At 38.3% G+C, this 25,223-nt stretch overlaps 1 protein-coding gene and 3 non-coding genes across 7 annotated transcripts in view; 2 read left to right on the top strand and 2 right to left on the bottom strand.

Annotated features, from left to right (window-relative positions):
* Nucleotides 1-237: 237 nt before the first annotated feature.
* LOC124159274 (potassium voltage-gated channel protein Shaker) overlaps nt 238-25,223 on the bottom strand; it is a 636,146-nt gene continuing 611,160 nt past the window's right edge. For 3 of the 4 annotated variants that reach the window (XM_046534976.1, XM_046534975.1, XM_046534973.1), the window contains exons 7-9: nt 21,473-21,663; nt 17,268-17,462; nt 238-10,315 (exon numbers count right to left, since the gene is read on the bottom strand). In XM_046534976.1, coding sequence (XP_046390932.1) covers nt 17,275-17,462; nt 21,473-21,663 — 379 coding nt within the window. In that variant the 3' untranslated portion in view covers nt 238-10,315; nt 17,268-17,274. The remainder of the gene's footprint in view (nt 10,316-17,267; nt 17,463-21,472; nt 21,664-25,223) is intronic. The other variant, XM_046534974.1, reaches the window with a different exon arrangement.
* Trnaa-ggc lies at nt 13,673-13,744 on the bottom strand. The gene has a single exon. It is a non-coding gene; the product is annotated as a tRNA-Ala (tRNA).
* Nucleotides 14,094-14,165, top strand: Trnaa-ggc. The gene has a single exon. It is a non-coding gene; the product is annotated as a tRNA-Ala (tRNA).
* Trnaa-ggc lies at nt 14,414-14,485 on the top strand. Its single transcript has one exon. It is a non-coding gene; the product is annotated as a tRNA-Ala (tRNA).

The raw sequence follows: 25,223 nt of genomic DNA on the forward strand, positions 1-25,223 counted from the left end.
GGTGATTTGTTGCAAATGAATTCTTACCCGAGTAAAGGCTGTCTGGATAGCTGCCCTCATAACCATCACTTTCTGATGCAATGCCTTGTGGCATTAAGCACCCAGTATAATGAAAAACATGCACCACTCTTTGATTTTGATTCACTCCTGTAGATAAAGAAGCCACAGCTGGTAAGATATCACAACAGGTAGAAAATTATGCTGGGCTATGTTCATTATAAATCATTCAACACAAAGTTTGATTAAAAATGATTTTTATTAACAGTGTGTGTGTGGGTATGTATGGCACGATAAAGTTATTACTGCCCACTCAGTCTGAGTATAACGGGTACACAGGCATTTTTTTAATGTAATATAGACTGGAGATCACAGCACAGCCAAACCAAAAAAAGAAAAAAATAGGGAGAAACACCAGCACACCATTGAAAATTGACCAGTAAGCTTTCAACAAGGAAAAAGGAAGGAGGCAGTGGGTTCTGAGATAAGTTTGTTTATGCAGTGTAAGTATTAAATATACTTGTTAATTTGAGATACTGTGGATTTTTTAAATTTGATCCTAACTTTTTTATGTTGGTATTATTGTGAGGATTGTGAGGGAGAAGGAATGGACGGGAATTTTTTGGGCAGATGCATCCTCATTTAAAAAAAAAGTAAAAAAAAAATGGATTTCCATTGTTTTCAACAAACATTAAAGTTTGATTGGAAATGAGAAAGAAGACACCAGCCCATGGCTTGCCTTTACACTTGCTGCTGCCTTAAGTGGACCCCTGTCTCTCCAAGGGACCAAACCACCATCAATTCCATCTTTCATAGGGGCTGAGCTCATGCACTCATGCCGGACAGCTTATTTTCTCACTGGACAGAAAGTGAGAAAGAGCTAATTATCTAAAAAAAAGAATGCTGAAAGGAATTTCCGGCTGCTCATGGAAACAGCTTATTTTGACAGTGGCAGTGGAACGGAAGAGTGGACCGCATGGGTTAATTAAAAGTGACTTGTGATCATGACATTGCAAATCTTTTAGTACGCTACCTGCAAGCAAATAAAATTGGTAACCGCTAGTATGTTACAGATATTGTCTTTCACAAAAATCCATTGGTTTTTTTCATCCTGTCCACATTGCTGATGCTTTGCTAATGCATTTAAAAGAGGAAGTTTTGCAGTATGTTTTTAGAAAAAGGTCAGTCTGATTACTGATATTTGGAGGGGGATAAATGGATAACAAATAAAATTATCAATCAATAAATGGGATGATTAACTTAAGGGGCATCAATGAAAATTTTTAAATAAAACTGCTGGATTTATTAGTAATAATCACTCTATTGACTGATCATCTTATATTAAAAATATTGCGTATTTTATGATTCATGAAAGTAGCAACAGCTTACTTCAAAGAGAATATTTTGGCGATTTTTTTACAGCGGATATTTTTCGCCTTTTTTTCTTGGCCTTGAACTTCCCTTTCTGGCATTCTCATTCTTAACTCTGCATTAGTTTTTAGTTACAGTTAATAATGATGTATTTTTTGCTGCCACTATAAGAAAAAACTAATTATGGTCTTTGACAAACTGGTCTTTGCGGATGAAGAAAAGATATGAAGGAGAGACCGAGGTAAGAAAAGAAGCAGTTCATTTTTTGTTCTAGAGAGAAAGAGAGAGACCTATAGACAGTGTACATCGCTATGATATACTTGGGGAACAGGGAAACCCTACTCTTGAGATCCAAAAAGGTTCTCCCTGTCTCACTCGTATTCTCTAAATGCATATATAAGTGTAAATAGTATTTTTTGTTAATTCCTTTCATAGTCTCTCTAAGAACAGTACTAAAACAGTAGTAGTTAATAGTAATATTAAGAGTAGATAGTACATCTTTATTGTTTGTCCGTTTGCTGGCTTGTTGTAAAGCGGCTTAGAGAGGGTGAGGAAGGACTTGTGAGGTATAGGCCAGGAATAGGACTAAAGGAGGTGAAGGAGCAACCATCAGCTAGCAGAAGGAAACAAGAGCTCAATCGTTCCATGACAAGACTCAGAAGTCTTCTTTACCGCCAAAATAAGGAATACGACACATAATATGTCGGTTTACAAGTCTTTGTTTTTCTTATTTTTTCATTAATTTAACCCACTTAACAAAGTATGATAACCATTTATGTTCCTCAAACTGTCAACAATAAACATGTCCAGGTGTAAAACAAACAATTGTGTCATATTTACAATTTATGTACATGATGCAATACAAAGAAGCAGATATCAAAATGATCATTAGTGTAGTTAATTGACTGATATTGTAAGAATCGAAAGCAGGCTTTTTATATGCTTTACTTTTTCCCTTATCATTTGGTGATGCTTAATTATTAGTCACTTTAGGTGAATTGTACATCATTTTTTGGCAGAAAAATAATATTTTGAGTGCACCATAATTTTCTTAAGTCCGTTCTTTACAGGCAGCACCTCATTAATTGCTCTGTCTGGCTTTGGGCTTTGAGGAGAGACAACTTTTCACAGCAATCTTGCAGCAACCTTTGGGTATTTTTTGGAAAGGTTTAAAAGGATAAAATCAACAATTTCAATTTTGATTAAATCGTTAAATTTCATTCCGGCTAATAAAAATGATTAAATTCCTGCCCCCATGGCTATTAAAAGCACACGAAAATCCTATCCATTTTTTAAGTTCCCACCAATAGAGGCAATTTGCCAATTATCTGCCTAGGTTATCATTGTAATGTATATCACCTCATTTTTCTGACTTTCTGCATTCATTTCCCAAGAAATTTTCATATTCATTGATTTAAAAGAATGAAGTAGCTCAATTTTTATTGTAATTGGAACTAATTGGAGGTACGAATAAGGGCAACAGTAAAGCTATGATGCTCCAATTCACGCACCATTACCTTGAAGATGCACAAAAAGATGTTGATAGAAATCATTGTTATTGAGACATGTAAATAGCTAGCATCACAAGTATTTGTATTTGGAAAAAGTACTTTAAGTAAGGAAAAATAAGAGTGGTAATTAAGCGCTTTTAATGAACTCTGTCCACAATTGGAACTATTACAAAATACATGAAGGATAGCTCATTGGATAATCAATAAACTGCAAATGTCCGTAAATCAAATGGAATAGTTCTCATAAGAAAGTTGTTGAAATTTTGTTCACTTGAAAATATTCCGATAAATTGTTCACACTAGTTGATCACTTGAAGTCTTAAAGATTCTAGATATAGTAGTTAGAACAATAAAAAATGCTGACAATTTAGCAAAGGGCAATGAACAAATTTAGAAGATCCTCAAATAATTTTTGCTGCCTGGGAGTGCCAGCAGACTTTCCCTGAGAACTTTACAGTCCTTATGTGTCAGCTGAATTTCTGAATTATCAAATAGTATTCCTTTTTTTTAAAGAGAGAGAGAGAAAGTAATTCATGATTGCAGTAACAAGGTTGCTTATGACAAATAGGAATGTGGTTTGAAGAATGAATTTGAATGCCTCTCAAAAAGCAAAAAAAGAACTAAAGACATCTATAAAAAAATATGCTTTCCCTTCTACATGATTAATAAATTTTTTTGGAATAGTCGATGAATGTGCTGAGTATTTCCCCATGGTGGGTGGAAAAAGGGACAGCTTTTATTATTTTTTTAAATCACTCTCAAATGAAATGCCCCAGTCTCCATTCTGCCAATCTCTTGGGTAAATCCCCTCTTGCCCCTGCTCAACAGCCTGCAATACCTGTATGCACCTACATTTTTAACATTATTATAATTATTATCTTCACCTTCATCCTCAATATTTTAAAAATTATTGTATTGGAAATATTTTATAAATTCCATGTTCTGAGGTATGCAAAGCATGTAAGCAGCATGTTATGGATATGTTTCCCGCAGCATGGGTCCAGTAACCTTCCAACCTTGCCTGCAGCATTGCCCACACTCTCCCATAAGTTTCCATCATGCATCATCCCGGCTTCAAGTAAAGGGGGGATGGGGAGGGAGGGAGGTGGATCGGAAATGCAACCACCCCCAACTCCCACCCCAACCGTAGCCGACCAGGCTGACTCATTACAGATAGAAGAACAACACGGGAAGGGGAGGTGAGCTGCATTTAAGGGGACTGTTTTTCTTTTTCTTAGCAAGTGTGGTTTGGGTGCCGAGACAGGATAATTTTAGGTGCTTCGTAGGGTGCTGGGGACTTCTCTAATCAGGATTTGAGTCATTTTTTTAATGGTATAATGAGATAAAATTTGGAGTTATGTAAAAACATACTAATAATCCAGCTCTAATAGACAAGCGCCACACTGCCCAGGAATATAAGCACTTAAAACAGTGCTCAGAGCTATTCATACTTTTCCCACAATCAAGTGGACTTCATAATCGCAATATGTTACACTTTTTACAATGACCTAAAATGCTCTTCATTTTTTTCATCAATTTTTCTCAGTGATTCACTGTGAGCAGAGCATACTTATCGCGTAAATTGATTAATTATGGAAAACGGATCTCTTCTATACCTCGCCAACTTGAAAGCAATAATGTTCAGAATTTTTCTTGGGGGAGGAGGAGGAGGAGAAGGATGAGCAGAGTGACTGCTGCACAGCCATAGAGAATATCTTATCAAGCGCCAATGTAAGACGGGCATATGTGTGTTATTTCATGTGCATACTAAACAACTGAGACAGGAGGAAGGAAAATTCTTTTTTTTTTCTCTCTCAAAGGCTAGAGGAAATGGGAAATAGAAAAGCCATTCACTACAGATGGCCCAATTTTTTTTCTCTCTCTCGATTACAATACATATGCACATTTGTTTAATGAACCGTTACAATGCCAAAAAACGGTGGCCTCCACGTTTTTCTTCTCTTTTTTTTCTCTTTTAAACCTGTGCTCTCATAGTCAAACGCAAAAGGAAAGGTAATTTTCAATTCCTTCCCTCGTCCTTGAGTAAAAACAAGCTGTAGCCATTGGCGTAGTTATGGGTTAAGATGGAGAGGTGGCAATGATCAAAAAAGGGGAAGATGGGACTGGTGGTTGGAAGGGGAGGATTTGAATATGGAGGGAGAGGAAGACAATGGCCAGGAGAAGAAAAACATTGGTTTAGGATGAGAGGGGGTTTTTCAAGGAAAAGGGAGGTCTTAGGGGAAAATGGATTTGGGGAGGGGAGGAAAAATGGAGCATTCTACATAGAACCTACAAGGGGATGAATGAAACTCTGAAAATGGTGCTTCTTCTTATATAAGTGTTATAGGTCACTACTTTTTTTCCCTCTAATAGATACCTGAAGGAATCTTGCATTATTATTGTAATTTTTTGCGGTATTAACAATTTCTAAAGTAAATTTTACTTAAATTTGCAATGGCATTATTGAAGCTTTCCTTAAAGTGAGATAACTCCATTATTTGAGATGAATAATTTCTCTATGACTGTGTATTCTCATTGGTCTATGGGTGGTCATGAGAGCCAGTTGAAGTTGTTAAAACCATGCCTAGACAACACATTCTATGACTGCGCACAAATCTCCCATGGGGAAATCAAAAACTTAGTGGGACAGTCAAAGTGAGGTCATTTCATTAATACACCCCCAAGAAAGAAGGTTTCATTTTGTTTCTTTTTTTTAGCTTCAAGCATAAATATATAGAATTCTAACTCTCAGACTTACCCCAAGTATGGTATGGCTGGACCAATCCATATTTAAAGGGCCTTTGACTTCAAAGACTCTAATTAGACTTAAAAACTACCTTATGGATCCAAGTTTCTAGAAGTGGGCAAAAAGTATACTAATATTTATTTTTTCATAACAGTAAAAATAAAAACCATGCGCACTGTAGTCTACCACGCTTGATGCATTCAGGAGGTGAAGAATGGTGGGGGGGGGGTATATCATGGGTATGTAATCATGAGAAAGGAGAAAGAGCACCTGTATTGAAAGTGGGAGAAAGGTTTTTCGTTTAGTTTTGATCAAGGCAATTGACAAGAAGAGGGCGAGGGACTTTCAGGGGGTAAGGGGGAGAGGAGAGTGGACGGTCAAAATAAAAAGGGGGAATAAAGGAATGTAACTAGGCAGCATTACAGACTTGTCACCGACTGCAATGCTTCAGGCTTAGATCAAACATTTTCACAACAATAGGGTTCTAAGCAATGTACCTGAGGAACATTCGTCTCAGTTTCCACTGCTGCACATTTTTTTTAAGAACAAAACATCCCCTTTAGTAAAGCCTTAATGCTATGTCGACACTCATATTCCTTTCTGGTAATATTTTTAATGTAACAAAAAACATAACACTCATCAACCTAACCAATCCCCTCATAACAATCAACCAAGCCTACCTCAAATGAATCTTTCGAGCTCTCAGATAAAAGCCATGCCATTTTTCATCCAAAATTTATGTAACAGCAATTAAAAATCAACTACCTTGGTTTCTGTGGCATTGAAAACTCCATGTGTTGTTGTCACAGAGCCATGTTTAGAGGGTGAGAAATGTCAATTAAAAGTTTTTTTTCTTTTGAGGTATCAAAACTTCAGGGATGTTTGTCCTGTGAGATGAACATGTGCAGTGTTGATAAACGTGACAGAGAAAACAAACAACAGGGAAGTTAACAAGGTGGACGAGACTCATAAATATAGAATGGAGATACTATTTTGGGGGAGAGAGTGGATGTGAAACACCTCATCATCAGCTCTTTTCAGAAGCAGTTCACAAGAGGCACAACTTCACTTGAAAATAGCCAACAATTTGACAAGCCTGAATAAAATTCCATATCTCTAATTTTTTTTCAATGCCAGCAAGGAGGAAAAGACCTGAGTTATAAAAAATTTCCCAGTCCTTTGAGGCAAGCAGTGAGTGGCCATTGAACAAACCAGATAATTGTGAGAAAGGGGAAGTCGGAGGGAGGGCACTTTTGAGGAGTGAAGGAAGAAGGAGAGGATGGTTTTCCCTTTTTCTTGTTCACGTGGAGGGGGCTTTTTTTCGTGAAAAGGGTAAAAAATGATGAAGGGTGGAGTGCGACTCTCTCCATGTGCTAGGCCAAGCTGACAAAAAAAAACCCATTGGTGGTGGCAGCCGTTAATTTTTTGATAAAAAAAAAAAAGACAGAAGATAATATGTATTCCAAACGTAATACTCCTTGTCGAGGGAGGGATAAATACCATGCAATTCCTTCACCACCATTCATTTCCCATGCCTCTTGACCTCATACACTAACATATTTGCGCACCCCACCCTTCGGACAGAACCCTTCCCACAATCCTGTTCTTTCTCACATCAAAACATACACACATATGCACACACACGCTAGAGCGAGACTCCCCAGAATCGAATGCTCTCCTCTCATTGTCGCCCACCTCTCCCATTTACTCCCTCCTCCGCCACAACACCCCACAAAACGGGATGCGAGCTGGAGGTACGAGGGGGTCTCCTTGCTCTCTCTCTCTCTCCAACAAGACGATGCTCTCTCCATTACACAATAACAGCAATGACAACAACAATACACACGCAACCTCCCTCTCTCTTTCTCTCTCTCTGCCACTCTCTCTCTCTCTTCTTGTATCTTCCTTCAGTTTTAAAAAGTTCTCCACGTTCATCGCTCCCGAAAACGGTTGATGAAGTGCCAAAACACCTTCCACAGAGTCTTTGGTGTGTAAAAACGTCTTGAGGCAGCACGTTCAAGAAAAAAAATATATGTATGTATATATATATATGTATAGAACCAAACCGAATCCAACATCCAAACTTGCAAAACACACATCCACTCTACCATCCAATGAAAAACGTGCCCACATGCTAACCCTCTCTCTGCTTTTGGTTATGTTATGTGTGTGTGTTTGAGTGTAGTTCTGTACGTCTTCCTCCCGGGGAAAACTTTCTCTCTCTTCGCCCTTTTCATAGGAGCCACCTCTCCATCCCCTCTCGATCATTTTTCCCCTCCCTCGTCCTCCCTCTTTCCACCAAACTTCTTCTTACAACTTTCGAAAAACTGTCACTTTCTGGTGGGCCTAATGCTGGGAATGGGGGGACGACGAATTTTATTAAAATTTTTTTTTAAACATGTACATAGATATTCAGCACCATTAAGTGAATAAAAATTAGTCCTGGAACCTTCTTTTTTGGGTAGAAATGGCCCACATTTCTACGCCTTGGCAGTCCTTGTTAAAAATCAGCACGTCATCCACTCCTATAACCTTCTTTCTTTTATTGTTCTCAGTGTAATTATATTTTTCGTTTATTTTTTTTCTCAAAGACCTTACCCTGCACATCCGCGGCATGGACCAGTTGGGAGAAAGGTTTCAGAGGGGGTTGAAGATGTGAGTGGGGAAGGAGATAAAAACCAGGAAAAGCAGCACCATCCTATGCACCCTCCTCCCCAAAACCCCTTCATATTTCCCCTCTCCCAAAATTAAAAGATCCCCTCTCGAGTTTGACCCCAACGACCCAGAATTCCACCATAAAAATGGCACTCTAGAGATATCTCACACAGCAGCAGATGATTCGGAATCATTCATTCACGCTTAGAACCCCACCCCATCCTTCTTTACCAAAATAAATATGTCAACTCTCAGGCCATCTGCTACTTTCTCACCATGGCTGTATTCCTTCCCTGATAAAAACAATCCTTGAGGTTTCATGAGGGGGAGAGGGACCGTGGTGTACTACGAAGAGAGAGAGAAAGTTAAGAGAGACGTAGAGGAGAGGAGAGAGCAAGAGGGGGGAAATAATAAGGTAGAAGAGGTGTTGAAGGATCCTCAAAACAAATGAAATTCTAATTCTCTCAGGAATAGGAAATGAGCTGAGGGAAAATGGTTTTTGGATACGAGGGGCATACGAGCAAGAGCATGGATATCTGAGAAAACAAAACAAAATCAACCAACTGGCCAAAGAAAATAGGAGTGGTATCCTCAAACTTCATAACCATCGAATGGGATGGATGCAAAATTTTTTTGTGTTTCTATCATTCAAGGAAAATGAAGGACAGTGGGACAAAGAAGGGTAGAGGGTTTCAGTGCCCTCAATAAAAATGGGCAAGCAATGCCCCGCATACATACATATACATAATATATATATATATGTTTTGAGTCATATATATATATGCATTCATATTGTTTGGCAGGATTTCTGGGTCGCGTGTGGGGGAGACAGGCATAGCAAGGCAGAGTTTGGGAGGAATCGAGGAAGTATGGAGTAAAGGGAGAGGACTGCTATCTTTTCTCCCTTTCCCAAAACTTGACCGTTAGAAAAAGGGTGCGAATGCTCTCTTGAAAAAAAAATTATTTGGGGGGGCGCTCAAAATAGAATTTCTTTGCTCCCGAGGTCCATCCATCTCCCTCATGCTTCTCTCCCCCTCTTCTCCTCCCCACAATAACCTGACGACGAATTAAAAAAACTTTTCCCCCTGCCCTGGTATCTCCACAGGAATCACCCTCCCTCTCTTCTCGATTACCATCGACTACAATCTTCCCCCACAACGACATAAAACTCCACGCCACACACATTAAAACAATGACACACACGATCCACCACTTCCGCAACATGCGGGCGTCCGTGTCTCATTCGAGGAAAAAACCCCCAAAAGTAAAAACAAACCCCCCTTTCTCCTTCCATCCTCCATTCTGTCTCCATCTTCTTTTTCCCCATCCGTTGTCCGTTCGTGTCCACCTCTCTCTTTCTAAGTTTGTCTCCCTCCGAGGAAAATAAAGAACCATTTCGAAACAATCACCTCACTTGTCGCACTCCAAAACAGCAAAAAAAAAAAAAATTCAACACGGGATGCATCTTTGTGATGTCACCTTGGAGCACCCTTTTCAACACTGGCGCCATCTCCCACCACGTGCCCCCTCTTCTCCTCTTGTCTTGTCGTCGTCACCATCTCGACGTGACTTGCCTTCCCCCTCCCCCACATCTGAATCTCCCTCCCTCTCCGAAACTTCACCTTCATTAAAAACACCTTCCTCCTTCTCCTCCCCCCTTTTTTATGCATGTATATATAATAATATATATATTTATATATTTATAATTTTTATGTTATTAAAGTGTGGCAGGGTCCCCCCTCACCGACCACCATCCATATCTCTCAAATACATATATATATATATATACATGTATTCAGATACATATATATATATATACATACATATATCTATATTTTTCATTTCTCTCTCTCTCATCACTCTTATCTTGTCTCACTCTCTCGCACTCACTCTCCGCTGGCTCTAGCTGGCCGGGCTCGGTCCCCCGAGGGAGGAGGAGGAGGTGGCGGGGATTGGGCCCCCCCTCGCCGCCGCTGCGGTGGAAGCGCTGTCTCCCGGTCATCATCATCCATAAGCACGCAGGCCTCCATCGCTGCTATGTCCGTCCATCCACAGACATCCGCGAAGCAGAGGAAAGGAAGGCAAGTAAGGGAACAGAAAGGTTTCAAAGTTAGTTTTGGTTAAACCACAAACCATTAAAACAAATGGCGATGAAAAAGATAATGATCAAGTCACATTCAAAGTTTAAGAAAGTTCTAAACTGATTATCGATGGCTAAGTTCAAACCACAAGTATCTCAAAAATAGCAACTTTTCAGGAGAGCAGAAAAACAATTTATTTTTATAATTGTACATAATTTTAATTGAAATTAAAAACTAAAAATATATAAAACTGAAAAAGAAGCATACATTTGCAAACAAAGAGTTGTTTTTTGCTTGAATTTGACTGTTTATTAACAGTATTAACTCAGACCGGTCAAATTTTGAGATACGTGTTGTTAGAACTTAGTCATCGCTATACTCATGTACAAGAGAATGACATCTTATGATATAAAAAAGCCACAATTGTGGTTCTGCAATTTTCGGCAATGCAGGTGGCCTCGCGAGGGGGGTGTAACCCCCTGTGTCCCTGATTTGTATCCACCACTGGTACAGTGCGATCTCAATACTTTGGCACACACGTAACTGTGACATGGTTAGATTATTGAAAACGCTGGATAACTGGAAATGCACAGGAAACAAATACAATAGAAGATCAGTTTGGTGAAGTGGCCTGTGTTGCCTTCAGAACCCAAGGGTCCAGGTTCAAATCTCGGAGTTGGTGGAAATTTATCAGAAACTGCCTGATTCCTGCTTGAGTGCTTAATGGAGGGCACTTCAAAAGCAACACTGAAATGGGATGCTATGCCCTGATCCCATTGTCACCTTCCCTTAACCCGTTAACGCCTAGCGGTACCAAATGGTACCGGCTGGTAGTGCAGTGCTAAACGTACCTTTTTTGTCATTCATCGCGATTTATTAGGGTTGTTGAGAGTTTATAAATTGATAAAAATATTTTTAGTAACATTTTTCCGAAAAGTTTGGTATTTCAAAGCTGTTATTAACGCATTTGGAGCCGTTTGAAATGGTGAATTATCAACCAGCCCCAAAAAACGAAATTTTTAGACCAAGCATGTCGATTTTCTTTACTTACGCCTTATGTACTGTTAATACAAAGGTTTAATTATGAAATTATGGTTTTTATTTCATGTATATCTCATATAAAGTATGGTTATTTGATGTGAGCCTAATATTTAGGATGCAATGATGCAAAACATTTTTGTGGTACCACATAGTACCGCTATAAGTTACCACTTATATGAGGCGTACCTATTAGTGGTAAAATGAATAAATTTTGCACCTAATGACTCCAAATTTCATTGATATTTAAATACATGATCACCACACGAAAATCGCAGAAGCTTTTTTATTCAGGCGTTACCGGGTTATCCCTCTTAGTGCCACCGAAATTTGGTGGTACTATAGCGAAAAGTGCCAACCTAAATTTAAGAGTTTTGTAGCACTTTATGAAAAAACACAATATGAAGTTACTATTTTAGATATCAATGTAATGTTTTTTTTATTTTACTAAAAAGGAATTATTTGTTGATTATAATATTCTAATACATTGGATGAAGGATAAATTTAATTATAAAGGATAAATTTAATTATTACAACAATGCTAGTTTGAAAATCTGGTCTATGCTCGAGCCGATATATCGGCTCGTGGCACTTTTCGCCCATGGAGCATAAGCCGATATATTGGCCAGTGGCACTAAGAGGATTAAGAACTGGCTAATCCTGACCCTGGGTTTTCTCTCTGCCCTTTCCTCATGGCACCAATGACCTAAGTTGTCAGTCGCCTCCTCCGAATAACATACCTCACAAGTACACATTCTGAAGTGCTGGAAAGTAAGTTGAATACACAAATGTCAACTTTATAGAAGTTCCACCAGTCCAAAGTTATAAGTTCGCTACAGGCCTGCCTGATCTAATTTACTTGCATTAATTCACTTTCTTTTCCAAATGAAGTGGGTCAAATAGCCAAAACTTCACACAGTTTATATAAGATTAGAAAATATACGCCAGAATATACCAAATAACAAAAAAGGTCTTACTCTGCATTGAAACATCTTTCACGTGAAACTGACAGAATTATTTTTGGCATGTGAAATATTTTACTGAAAATGTCAGATTACTGCAAGGCTGGATTATTAATCTATATACATATCCATTAAATTTCATTCAATTTAATAGCTGTGGTGGTGGTACTAGATTAACATATTAACCCATTCAACTTCCAACATTTTCAGTGTGCAATCCTAAAAAAATATGGGGTTTTGCCACATGAAGATGGCTTTTCAGTGGCAAGAATTCTTTGGTATCTTGCCAATTCAGCATGGATGTGCATCTGAATCCAATGAGTTAAATATGTTGAGGGATAAGTAGGCACTGCAAGCAATCTTCTGGAGAGGGAAGGCATGCGAGAGGAGGGTGAGGAAAAATATCCTGCAGCCTCAACACCTTATCATAACATCGCCCAGATGTATGAAAAAATAATAATAAATATCTTGAGCATTCATCATCAACTGTTGGTGACCAGGAACTAAAGTCCCACATCAAGATGCTAAGGTGGCTTTGTTTCTTCATGTCCTCATCTTTTCTGAGGTGGGCTATTGAAGGAAGGAGACCAATGCCATAGCCAGCAGGAGGAGTAATGGGTGATAAAAAATTAGAGAGCTTTGTGAGAGATCATGCCACGAACTTAGATTTAAAGGACCGAATAGTAAAAAAAAAAATAAATCATCTCAGTATCACCAGGGGCAATATCAATATGACTTGACTCATAAAGTGTCGATAAATGTCATTGTATTGAGGAGGCGGTTATTTTTTAAAAGTGAATAATACTTCTTAGGGAAATGCAGAGGACCATGTGCCAAAGATGGATGAATGACCCAGTGGATAGGCCATGTCTTAAGATGCAGCAAGGGGTCCATTCACTAAGACCCAAAAATGCAATTGATGAAAAGAATTTGGTAGATATAAGGGAGCAATAAGTTGCAAAAAAAAAGTTCCCTAGTCAACCATTCACTCATTATTTAAAATAATAAAAAGAAATGAAAGTTGCTGCCCAAATTCCATGATTTGGCAATGCTGTAAGGATTCTAGTTCAATGACTCATTCAGGATAAAACTTTCATTAAAGCAAAAACAAACCACGAGAGTCTAAGGCACAAGACTGAGGAGTGACTGAGAATTGATGATACACTCTGTATGAATACGTGCATGACATCATCAACTTTTCAACAAATTGGTTTAGAAAGCACTGAAGGAACAAGTGACTTTGTACGCAGTCACGCGCACGGGTGCAAAGTTAAATACACCAAAGGATGAAGTTCGCCATGAAAAAATATTTGACTTAGCCGGGATTCGAACCCGGATCTCCCGATTGCCGGTCAGGCGTGCTACCAGTTACACCACCAAGCCATCTTCTCAGAGCGAACTTCGGGATGGGTTTTACCGAACAAGATGTTGACGTCACAAGTCCACACTGTGGCACATGTGGCGAGGGTCGTGCTTACTAAGCCACTGTCGGGGAGAAAAACCCTTATTTTCCGCTGGTCTGCGGCGACGATTTTCAAAGCACTGAAGGAACAAGTGACTTTGTACGCAGTCACGCGCACGGGTGCAAAGTTAAATACACCAGGGCATACAGGGTTTTTTTCCCCGACAGTGGCTTAGTAAGCACGACCCTCGCCACATGTGCCACAGTGTGGACTTGTGACGTCAACATCTTGTTCGGTAAAACCCATCCCGAAGTTCGCTCTGAGAAGATGGCTTGGTGGTGTAACTGGTAGCACGCCTGACCGGCAATCGGGAGATCCGGGTTCGAATCCCGGCTAAGTCAAATATTTTTTCATGGCGAACTTCATCCTTTGGTGTATTTAACTTTGCACCCGTGCGCGTGACTGCGTACAAAGTCACTTGTTCCTTCAGTGCTTTGAAAATCGTCGCCGCAGACCAGCGGAAAATAAGGGTTTTTCTCCCCGACAGTGGCTTAGTAAGCACGACCCTCGCCACATGTGCCACAGTGTGGACTTGTGACGTCAACATCTTGTTCGGTAAAACCCATCCCGAAGTTCGCTCTGAGAAGATGGCTTGGTGGTGTAACTGGTAGCACGCCTGACCGGCAATCGGGAGATCCGGGTTCGAATCCCGGCTAAGTCAAATATTTTTTCATGGCGAACTTCATCCTTTGGTGTATTTAAATTGGTTTAGGCCCGGCCCGGCCCATGGTGCCAGAACACAATTCTGGTACTGGTTAATAAAAGGCCTATTACTATTATTAACACTTTTATCAATTTTGGTGCCGAAAAATTTCTTATACATATATGCATTCATAACCAAACTTAAAAAAAAATTGTAATGTAACGTAAATAATAACTAGTAATAAAAAAACACACTTCTACAACAGGTCAAGGAAAGTGCGTTCAAGCTCTGCTAATTTTGCCATGACGCCATTGATTTTTTGTTATGAATAGCTTTGAAGTTGATGACAGAATAGAACATGGAAAAATATGGGTCTCTTTATTTTTCATACTCATCACAATCAAGAGAAATGAAAAATTGGTGATGAGCCCATTATAATAAAATGAAGATAATTTTGGGAAAAATTGAAGGAAAATACCATGAGTAAGGCCAACAAAAGCACTTGGGGCAGAGCAAGAAGGTCAATAGGTAGAAGAACCACATAAAGAAAATGAACTATCTCGGGGAAGGAGAAAATCGAGGACTTAATTGGACAAATATTATGATTGCAAGACACGCTATGAATGCATTAAGCATTTCTTGATGGTATATTCCCTTCCTCATCATCAGAAACTATAATAAAGTGTACTGGTGTTACAATAAAATGCGTAATTATCTGTACATCCTCGTGGCTGTGCTTAAAGCCACTGTGTGCATCCACCACGTTGCAGATATGGAGGTTTGTTGCGAGATAAGCAAGTTCAATCATCAAATGAGCAGTTATGGACTAGAAGCCATGGCATTCTGAGGGGATATTGGTCTATCCCTGGGTAAGGTAGGCCATTTAAATGAAACTGAAACCTGTGAAGATGCTGTGACTAAGCGACGGAAGGCCGCCAACAATTATACCCCTCATCACCCAGGGGAGAGGGCAGCAGCTCTTCCTCATTTGTGTGAAGGTGGAGACCATATTGGTCACTGTAGTTACACACATTTCACTACAGGCATGGTGACATTTACTTTAAGAGCTGTACAACTATATGTGGAAATCAAGGGAAAACCACTTAATAATCATCCTGAGGAGTTGCAGCTACTCCACTCACTTTATATCCTAACAAGATGGAATTCTCTTCAGTAAAATATTCCAGTGGTAAACTAGTCCTCCTTTTGGATCTATGGGCAGGGACTACTCGAGAGGGTACATTGGTCAAATGTGATACCTATGAAGACAATTGTCGAGGGACAAGTGATTAGCAAGAACGGAAAAATAAGACCTCGAATGATATATATGGAACAGGTAAATAAGGATGTGAAATAAAAGAAATATGTAGGTGTGAAAAGATTAGCTGATAAAAGAATTGAGTGGAGAATTGCGTCAAACCAATCTTAGGATTGTTGACCAGTGATGATGATGATGACGATCTGTGCATCACTTCATGTTGTACTTAGGATTACAACTGAAATATGGAGAAAGTGAAATTTTTCTCATGCACAAAGAAACATATTTTGGAAAAATTGGGTACCAGCTGTTCCCTATAGTATTTTTATCAAATGAAGCTACATTTACTATTATAGGAAATATGTAGATATAATTATCCAAAAGATGTTTCTCTGTGAATTGAGGTGGGTATGTGGGTGGGTACATATCTTTAACCAAGGAAAGTTTTGATACATTAGTTTGAGTTTGAAGTTTAGCTTTTTCATGATAGACTTTCTAGCATATTTCAAGAGTGTATGACCATTTTGGCTGCTTTAGAGTCAGCAAACCTTAAAAACTTCCATTCTCATATATTTCTTGCAGCTGAAAACCGAAGAATATTAAATGACTTGCCTAGATTTATTTGATTTCTTCAGCTAAAATAACCTTGGCATCCTACATTGGCCTGGTATGTAGTAATAAAAAAGTAAAATGTGGCAGGTTATCATTAATGACAATTTTCACTCAGATGATGCGTTGAATATACTCATACCAGAGATATGTAACCTAAATTGGCCTGATTAATTCTGCTGCTGAAGTAACTGGAACAATAATGAACTCTACACATCAGCCATTTAAAATATAAACTAAAGAAAATAGTGAAAAGAAAAGTGCATGACCCTGTGGAAATATGTATATAGGTACTTTACAAAGCAAGATTACCTATCCTACCATCATCAGCAAATCATTTCATGGGTTGGCAATAACTTTATGGACATGTGAAAAAAATGTGACCTCCTCTGTCCCCTTTATTATATTGTTTGTAGTTATTATAGTTGCTAATATTGATTATTAGTATGAGCTCTAGAGCTTAATAAGCTGATGACTTTTAAGTACACTGTGATTATAAATGAAGGGATATACAAAGAAATGAAATCTATGCCAGAAGAATAAGTCCTTAAGTAGTACAGGTACATATTAAATTACACCGATTTGCCTTCTAACACCCTTAGGAATAGAGGAATATCTACATCACACTTTGCTGGTTAGTACTAAGCAATGACCGAGGTGAATACCTAACCTGAAGAAAAAAATCTCCCCCTATCAATCAATGAGTATACAGAAAAACCACTATTATAAACTTAAGATTGAAAATATTCTCATGTTTTACTTATGAACTCAAGAACTATGTGCTGGAAATTATACAAAACTGGTGATGGATCAAACATCACACTATTCATCATCCATTCTTAAAAATATAAGATTGGTATCACAAGCAGCCAATGCTCCTCTTTCACACATTGCGGTTAAAATTTTTAGGGCAAATGTCAGGCCATGACTAACCTCCTAGTCAGACGTCCGTTTCTATGCTGGCAGCGTTGGTGTTGTTGTTGTGCCTGGGATTGCAGTTGGGTTGTTTTTTGGTGAGATCTCCGCCGGACCCACCACCACCCCCTGCCGTCCCCAGCAATATGCCTTCTTCTAGCTCCATTATGTCTGACGAAGACTCGGAGAGCGAACTCTTTTTGAGGTGCTGCCCTGCTCGCATAAAGAGAAAATGGATTGGTCACGTTAGAAAAAATGATTACCTGAGAGAGTTGGGTAATGTGGGAATCATTTTTGAGAAAATGACATTCAAAAGGTACAATTTCAAAAAAGAATGCTCACTTTTTAAGAGTGTGGAGGGATAAATGAGGACAGTGATACTGATACTCAAAAAAATAATAATTTTTCCTTCCTAATAAAATGTTAATGAATGAAAAAAGTGGGATTGCTACGTAATCCTGTTATTCTAAAATATATTTTTAATTCTCTACCACAATGCAAAAAAATCAATTCTTTTTATGCAGCAATGAAATAAATTTTCTATACGTGTAAAGGCTCATATATGCATATGAAAAGCCTTGTTTTAAATTTAGTAATGAATTAATATGGGTTAAAACATTAATGAATACAGTAATCCTGAGATTGATCCCCTAGACTGCATATTTTTAAAAGTAGAACTGCCCAAAAATGCCCAATATCTTTGCACCTGCAAAAATATAGCTGTAAAGGTGAGGAAAATATGACATGGTTTTCATTTTAAATCAGTTTTTCCACTTGAAAACTGCGTTACACTGCAGTAATGACAAAACTGACAAAGCACTTCAATTGACCTTCTCCATTGTAGGTAGAAGGTGGAGAACATGTGGGTACATGCGATTAGCAGTCCATCCTTTAATCATATTCTTGTTCAGGAGTACATACAGTCTGTGCCACATTACCTACCATTTTATCTTCTTTTAAATAATTTTTCATATGAATCTTTCAATGAATTCATCAAAAATGTGTAATATTGTCAAAGGTATTATGCTGAAATGGCCAGCTGCACATAACACCTTCATTATGACAGTTTTTATCAGTTATATCTTTCTCATTCATCAATTTTTACACTGAATAGGTACATATTGTAATTATGCAACTTATTTTCCACCTTCTTTTTTTTAAATAAAAAATTCAATCCTCCATCTGCATTTATGATTTGAATCCTAATGTCATAAAAATGTTCAGGATATTCCATATCAGTCCATTGAATCTCGAAGTCCCACAGAAATCTTTGATTCCATTTTCAGCTATTTCTTTCATTCACAGTATACCATTTATCATATTCCCTAGATCCAATTTATTCTTCCTAACTCTTTTAAATTTTACAAGGTTGCTTCCTCATTCATATTGATATGTATCTTAATGCATTGGCAGTTGCCTTGTATATACTAGCTTCAAAATGATTATCCTTACGAATATGCTACCCCTTGCTGCAAGACTGTAACTCGGGTGATCGAGATCAGGGGTCAGTCAGCATCACTTCACAGACCTCATGTAAGAGATGACAAGGATGCATGCATAGGTGGATTTAGGGGGGGCATGGTGGACGTTGCCCCCCCCCCCCCCCAGATGCTTAATTGATGGATAAAATTTTTATACGGTTATCATTGTGTTCATTTTGTTTTGTGTTTATCCTCAACCATTTAATTTCATATATTAATAACTTTCATATAAAAAGAAGGAGAATATTTTGTACAGTAATTGTTGAATCTTATTTTTAATCTCAAGAATGAAAAGATCGTTGGCCAGTCAGACCCTTGTGCCCCTCTCAGAAAAATATCCTGGATCCGGCTCTGGCTGCATGGGAGGCAAATATGCATCTGCATGCTTGCTAGTGACCTAAGTAGATTAGAGGGCAATTTATTGCTCTTACAATAAGCAAAGTATTCTCCGAGGAGCACTCTCATAATCTTAGTTAGGGTTTGGGAACGAAATACCCTCAGCCTGCATGCAACGTTAAACAGTTTCTTAAGGATCTAAAATTATCATCCTTTAATTATTTTAAAACTTAAACGATTCATATGTGTAGTTAATTAGGCGACTCAGAGAGGCAGTTTATTGCTTACATTTGGTACAGTTATCAATTATTTATAAATAAAGCTGACAGCTCAAAAACATTACCTACTGTACTTGCATGGCAATTACTCATACTAATTTGAATACCTATGCATCCCCCAGGGTGGGAAAAAATATGGTTTTGGACTCCTAATAAAAGTAATTTAGTAACAATAGCAGTTAACTACGTTGGAAGAATATAAGTTTATATTGGGCCATTTTTGCCTATCATTGATTAAGACTTAAGCCATTTTATTCATATATAGAGCTACATTATTTCAAATACCTCATCACATCAGCCCAATATTGATTTTTAAAATTGGGACTTTGTTGCTCTCAATCAAAGTCACCATTTACATTGACAATTCCTTCAGAAAAGGAATAAAAGTATCTGTAATTGTTGATCAAGTTAGGAATATGAAGCAGCCAAAATGACAGGCCACATAAATCAAAACTTGGGGATGGAAATTGATTCGTTCTCTGAAATTTTGGGAAAAAGCAGCCTCAGATCCGGTTAGAAGTCTGAGAAGCCTTCATCAGATGGATCTTTATGCTGGGAAAATCCATGGTATCTAATAACTGGTTAATTAGTCATTTCAAGAATATACGGGAATTAATCATGAACCTTTTTTTCATCCTCGAATATTAGCTTCCAATTAAAGGATATTGCAAACCTCCTAATCCTTATTTTAATTTGGCTTTATAGAAGTTAGTCCCCTTCTATTAATCTTGGATCAGCTAATAAATTCGCTCCACCAATTGAGTTATGTGGGTTGATTTCGTAAGATCTCAACCTATCTTGAGGTTGAGAATGTCAAGGAAGAGAATTTATTATCTCAAAGCCTCAATTATCCAATTATATTTCTTCCAATGTCATAGTCACAACGTTGCAGAAGCTAAAACTGAGGAGGCCTTAAAAAAATAGAGAGATCACTTTTCACTCTGAATAGATGCCTCATTTACGACAAGGCCAAAACTTATTTAAACTATGACCTTTAAGGCATGGGTCACAGGATGTAGCCCATAAGTATTATCCATCAGCATTAGTTTATGAATAACAACAGTAATTGCCGCTTGTGTCTTTAAATCACTCACTGGAGAATTTTATCACTTTTTTTCAAATTGATTACGATTTATAATTTCTCGTTGACTTTGTACACAGCTCATTATGCTCAAGCATGTTATTAAAATACTTTTCCATCGAGCGACTTAAGAGAGTGAGTGTATTGTTGTCAATATTAATTCTACAAAACCTACACCATTTCTTTTAAATGAGATATGCTTAAATTGTTTGTGCTGTTAAAAGTACACCATTTGTTTATATGAGATTTAAAATTTCGCTGGATGAAAGATTTTTTGGTTACTCTCTCTTATTCATTTATTCACACCATGAATTAGCCATAGCTTTTACCGTTATGATCTTCAGCATCATCTACCACCCACAACCAGAGTCGAGGGGTACTGAATTGGTATCAAGACCCAAGCTCTTTTTTCCCAAGACGAATTCTGATGGACTAACAGATGAAACTCCCGTAGCATATGAACATGTAGGATTAAAGGCTGAACTTCTATCGGCAGAAGACGCTAGAAAGCCTAAAAAGACCTATGGCAAGTCTATAGAGGTTCCTTTAAAACATATGGCGTGGCATCTTCTTTATGGATTGTCTTATGATAGGGGCTAGTCAGCCTTACAGATAAATTTCTAGAATTTCAATCCGGGTCATAGAAGGTACCTCTGATATATTTCGACAGTTCACTGCGCTGCCGTCGTCAGGGATGAAGGTGTGAAGACAGAGAATCGGCCACCATTTACAGCACGTGATGGAACACGATACCGGAATCATACATATAGCGTCGGATTCTCTGACTTCAACACTTCATCTCTGAACACGGTAGCAAAGTAATCTGCCGAAAACTATCTGAGATAACTCCTGTTACCCGGGTGAAAACCAGAAAAAATTCAAATGGCATCCACAAGGATAACCTCATATCATTAAGCCAATCTCACAGTCTTAATGCTAAATCAGGGACAGTGTCAATGCAATTACTCATGACTCATCACTACTTTCGTTCATTTCATGAGCGGCCATGAACGCTCAAAAAGTAGCAATGAGGATAGTGTAGCGTACCTAATGTGCCGGGAAGATACGGACAGCTCGTGACGTGGTTGAAGTTTTGCGACTGCATCTCCTCTTGGTCCGTCTCTCGATGGTAGAAGTAGTTGAAGTTGGAGACGATGACGGGTACCGGGAGGGCGATGGTGAGCACACCGGCTATGGCGCACAAGGAGCCCACGATCTTGCCCCAAACGCCCACCGGTCTGCACGTGGCAAAGATGATCAGCAGTCACCGCGAGGAAAGCAGAGACGCGCCATTCGCGGGCGGCGATTCGATTGTTGGTCGATTCATTGTCGACAGCGTCAAATGGGGCGAGAAGAAGACGCCACGAAGAGGGAATTGGAGGGTGGGAGAGGGGGAAAAAGGGAATGAATCAGTCGAATGCATCAGTCAAATGGCGACCGCTTCCGAACGTCTCCTCCGTGTAGAAGAGGCGTTAGAGAATCAGCCGCGATGAAAGCATACAAAATATTATTTCTTAATAAATATATTTTTGCCTTTTTTTTTTGAAAATTTAATTTACTGCAAATTTAAAAAATTTTTTACTCGATAAAAATGCGCCTCAGTGACTGCTCACAAAAGGAGTTACATAAAGTGGAAAGATTCAAATACGTGAAGGGTGAGAGAAAGGTGAAATTTTAATTGAGGCGATCAAGTTAGATCATTGAATCAGAGAGTACAAGGCATGATCGACGAGAAAGGCGTCTCTTAAAAAATGCTAATGATTTTGGATAAGCATGGAAAAATGCTGAAAAAATAAACTGGCTCTTAAAAAATTTAAGAATTAAATGCTGTTTCTAAAGCCTTGTTATGCAAAGATGCTTCATGCGTAAATGATTAGAATGGTTTGAGACGCCTTCAGGTAATCTAACGTTAGTGTAAAAAGGGGGTGGGTTAAGTCAATTATCATAAAATATGGGGTTAAACCCACAAGCGAGCAGTTTAGCTACTAATGGTTACGCTAGTAGATACTGTTATTCTATAACAATATTTACGTTACTTAAAAACTCACTAGGTAAGACTGACAATGGCATTTACAATTACAAACTATCGGAAGTATTACCGTAGGGGTCCAAACCTACATTTTATACTATTTTTTACTCAGTAAGCATTAAGTATATAACTTCTCAATTGGATAAAAGGTTTTAAGCAAAAAACTTGTTCTAACTAAGGTTTTAGAAAAGGCATAATTGCTAAATCGAAAGAAAGCTACATTTTCATTGAAACAAACCGATTGAAAATAGAATAGAAAAATAAATTATATACTGTTTGTGATTAAAAACATTTGAAATGTGAGCGAATACTACAAATCTATTTCGTGGATTATAAGGTGGATCGTGTCATTTGTGGGTGGGGAAGACTTAAACTATATGGTGAAGTGATGTTAAGAGGTCTTACCGTAGGAGAGATAAAAGGCTTAGAGCGAGGTTATAGAGAGGAGTAATTCTTTCAGAAACGCGTTCGGTTGCTGAAAAGGGGTCCACGGTTTCAAGAAAGATATCGCTAGATATTTGAAACAATGCACTGTCCAAAATTGTAAGAAATATTTGCTTTACAATGACGAAACAGCAATTAGCAATTTTCAAATCCGCAGAATTCAAACTGATAGTTCAGGATGATGAGGAACTAGATATTACCAATGGAATCTATCGTAAATATTTATTATACCGTCACTACTTATCTCATTAACTATAATGATTCGAACAGGTTGAGATATTGTAATGCATCAAGCAAATATAGAGGAGGCTAGTCAACGAAGAAGTGATGTATGTACTTTTACCTTCTGCAAAATTGCAATAATGTTTCACCCCATTCAGATTTATTAGTGAGTTAAACAATTAAAATCACACGAGACTAGCAGAAAAAAGCAAGCTACGTCCAAGGGAAAATCCAATTCATACCAATGTTACATAGGATATCAGTTTCAATACGATAAATAGCGGATTAGTTGCACACAAAATGAAATGGCTGAGGGGGTTACTGATTTTGACAATTAGTTCCAAGAATGAGGCTAAGGAAGGCGACCAAGGTGACAATAGCCGTATACTATTTTACAATCTACTCTTCTGCGGATAGTCATTCTTAGCAATAATGAGCATCTCTGATTAAATAAATGGCTGCTTACAATTGTTAGGACAGGTAAAACTAAACAATCAATTACCATACATGGCGATTAATTTATACGTAGAATATTTAGAAAATTTCTGCCATTACCAAAAGACCAAAGTCAAAAATTAATTAATAATATGAGACTTATTTTAACACAACAATATTCGTAAAAGATACTGTAACTCTACGATAAATAAGCCTTTTTCATGCGAGTATGACCATTTTAACATAATCGCAATTATTCGAAAAACTGTCCCAATACGACCCCCTATTCTTTGTTGACACCATTGAAAATTTCTTTGAAGATGGTAGAAGACCACCAGCACTACAGATAGACGAATATTTCTTAACCTCATTATTTTTTTGCAAGAATATTCAACAGGAACAAAGTGGTGTTTACGTTCATTTTGTCAACAAAGTGGTGCTGTCTTCAAGTACTTTTCCCAAGATGTTTCGTAAACTATTCCAAACAGATAGGAATAAATGAGATGCTTAGAAAAACTTCACGAAGTTTTCTGCAGACAAAGTTTTTATTTATTTACCGGGTTTTTAATTTAAAATTTATTTCCGTAAGAGTAAAATTTCGAGTTGATAACAAATATTTTTTTTCATCTGCTCGGTACAAAATCCAGTTAAATCCCAACCAACCCCTTTCTCCTCTGACCTCATATGTATTTACGCGACGAGTGTACATAATATGAAGTACAAAAAATATATATGTCGACATAGACCGTTGGAGCTTAGAGGAGATTCGAGGTTTTTTTTTGCGGGGAACTGCACAGCGAAGATCCGTCAAAAGGTGTTTGGGGGGAACTCGGTGTAGCGGTGGGCTTTCGTGGACGCTGGGCTAGTTACCACTGGAAGCGGTTCTCGGTTTGAGGATTCTGTGGGTTAGGAGGGATATTTTTTTTTGGTGGAAAGTTCAGGGTGTTAGGTGGCGTTTTATTTTTTCAAGGACTAGGGGAAGGGGTGAAGGACAAACGGTTCAGGCATGCAAAACACGTGCTATATACACACTTTCAGGTTGAATCATGCGACATGCGAAGCCAAAAGTTTCTGTGCTGCAAGAAGTAGGAGAAAGAGACAAGTAGAAAATTACATACAATCCTCGTCCCGAAAACAAACAAACAAATAGCAACAACAACGACAAAAACGACTTACCTACTCTTTGTCACAAGTTTACAGCGATATACACACGCACACACATACAACAAGATAGTTACAATAGCCGCGTCGAAAGGCACAACTAATACACACATTGAATACACTTAACGTACGCACAAGTAAAAGAGTGGATTTGGAAAAAATGTACACACTCAGGTTACCTATAGAGAGTACCAGAAAATCACGCAAGTATACATAAAGTTATGTAAGAAACAATAAAACAAATAGAAACGCACTGTAGGTTGTCATGCAGTAATAAACTCGGCGGTAGTACGGTTGGGTAGGCGATATGGTAGAAATATACGCATGAGTTAACTGAAAAAATTGGAGCCCAAAAATGGACAAATTTGGGGGGGGGGGGGTATTGGGTGGTGGATGAAAATCAGGAGTGCTGTTGAGTTGGGATTGCGGATTCCACTCCGCACAAGAGAGCCAACGATCCCGCATTGCAGGGCGGGAGCGCCATTTTGAGATGGCACCATTAAATCA

This window comes from Ischnura elegans, chromosome 5 (genome assembly GCF_921293095.1).
Source record: "Ischnura elegans chromosome 5, ioIscEleg1.1, whole genome shotgun sequence".
NCBI classification, from domain to species: domain Eukaryota; kingdom Metazoa; phylum Arthropoda; class Insecta; order Odonata; family Coenagrionidae; genus Ischnura; species Ischnura elegans.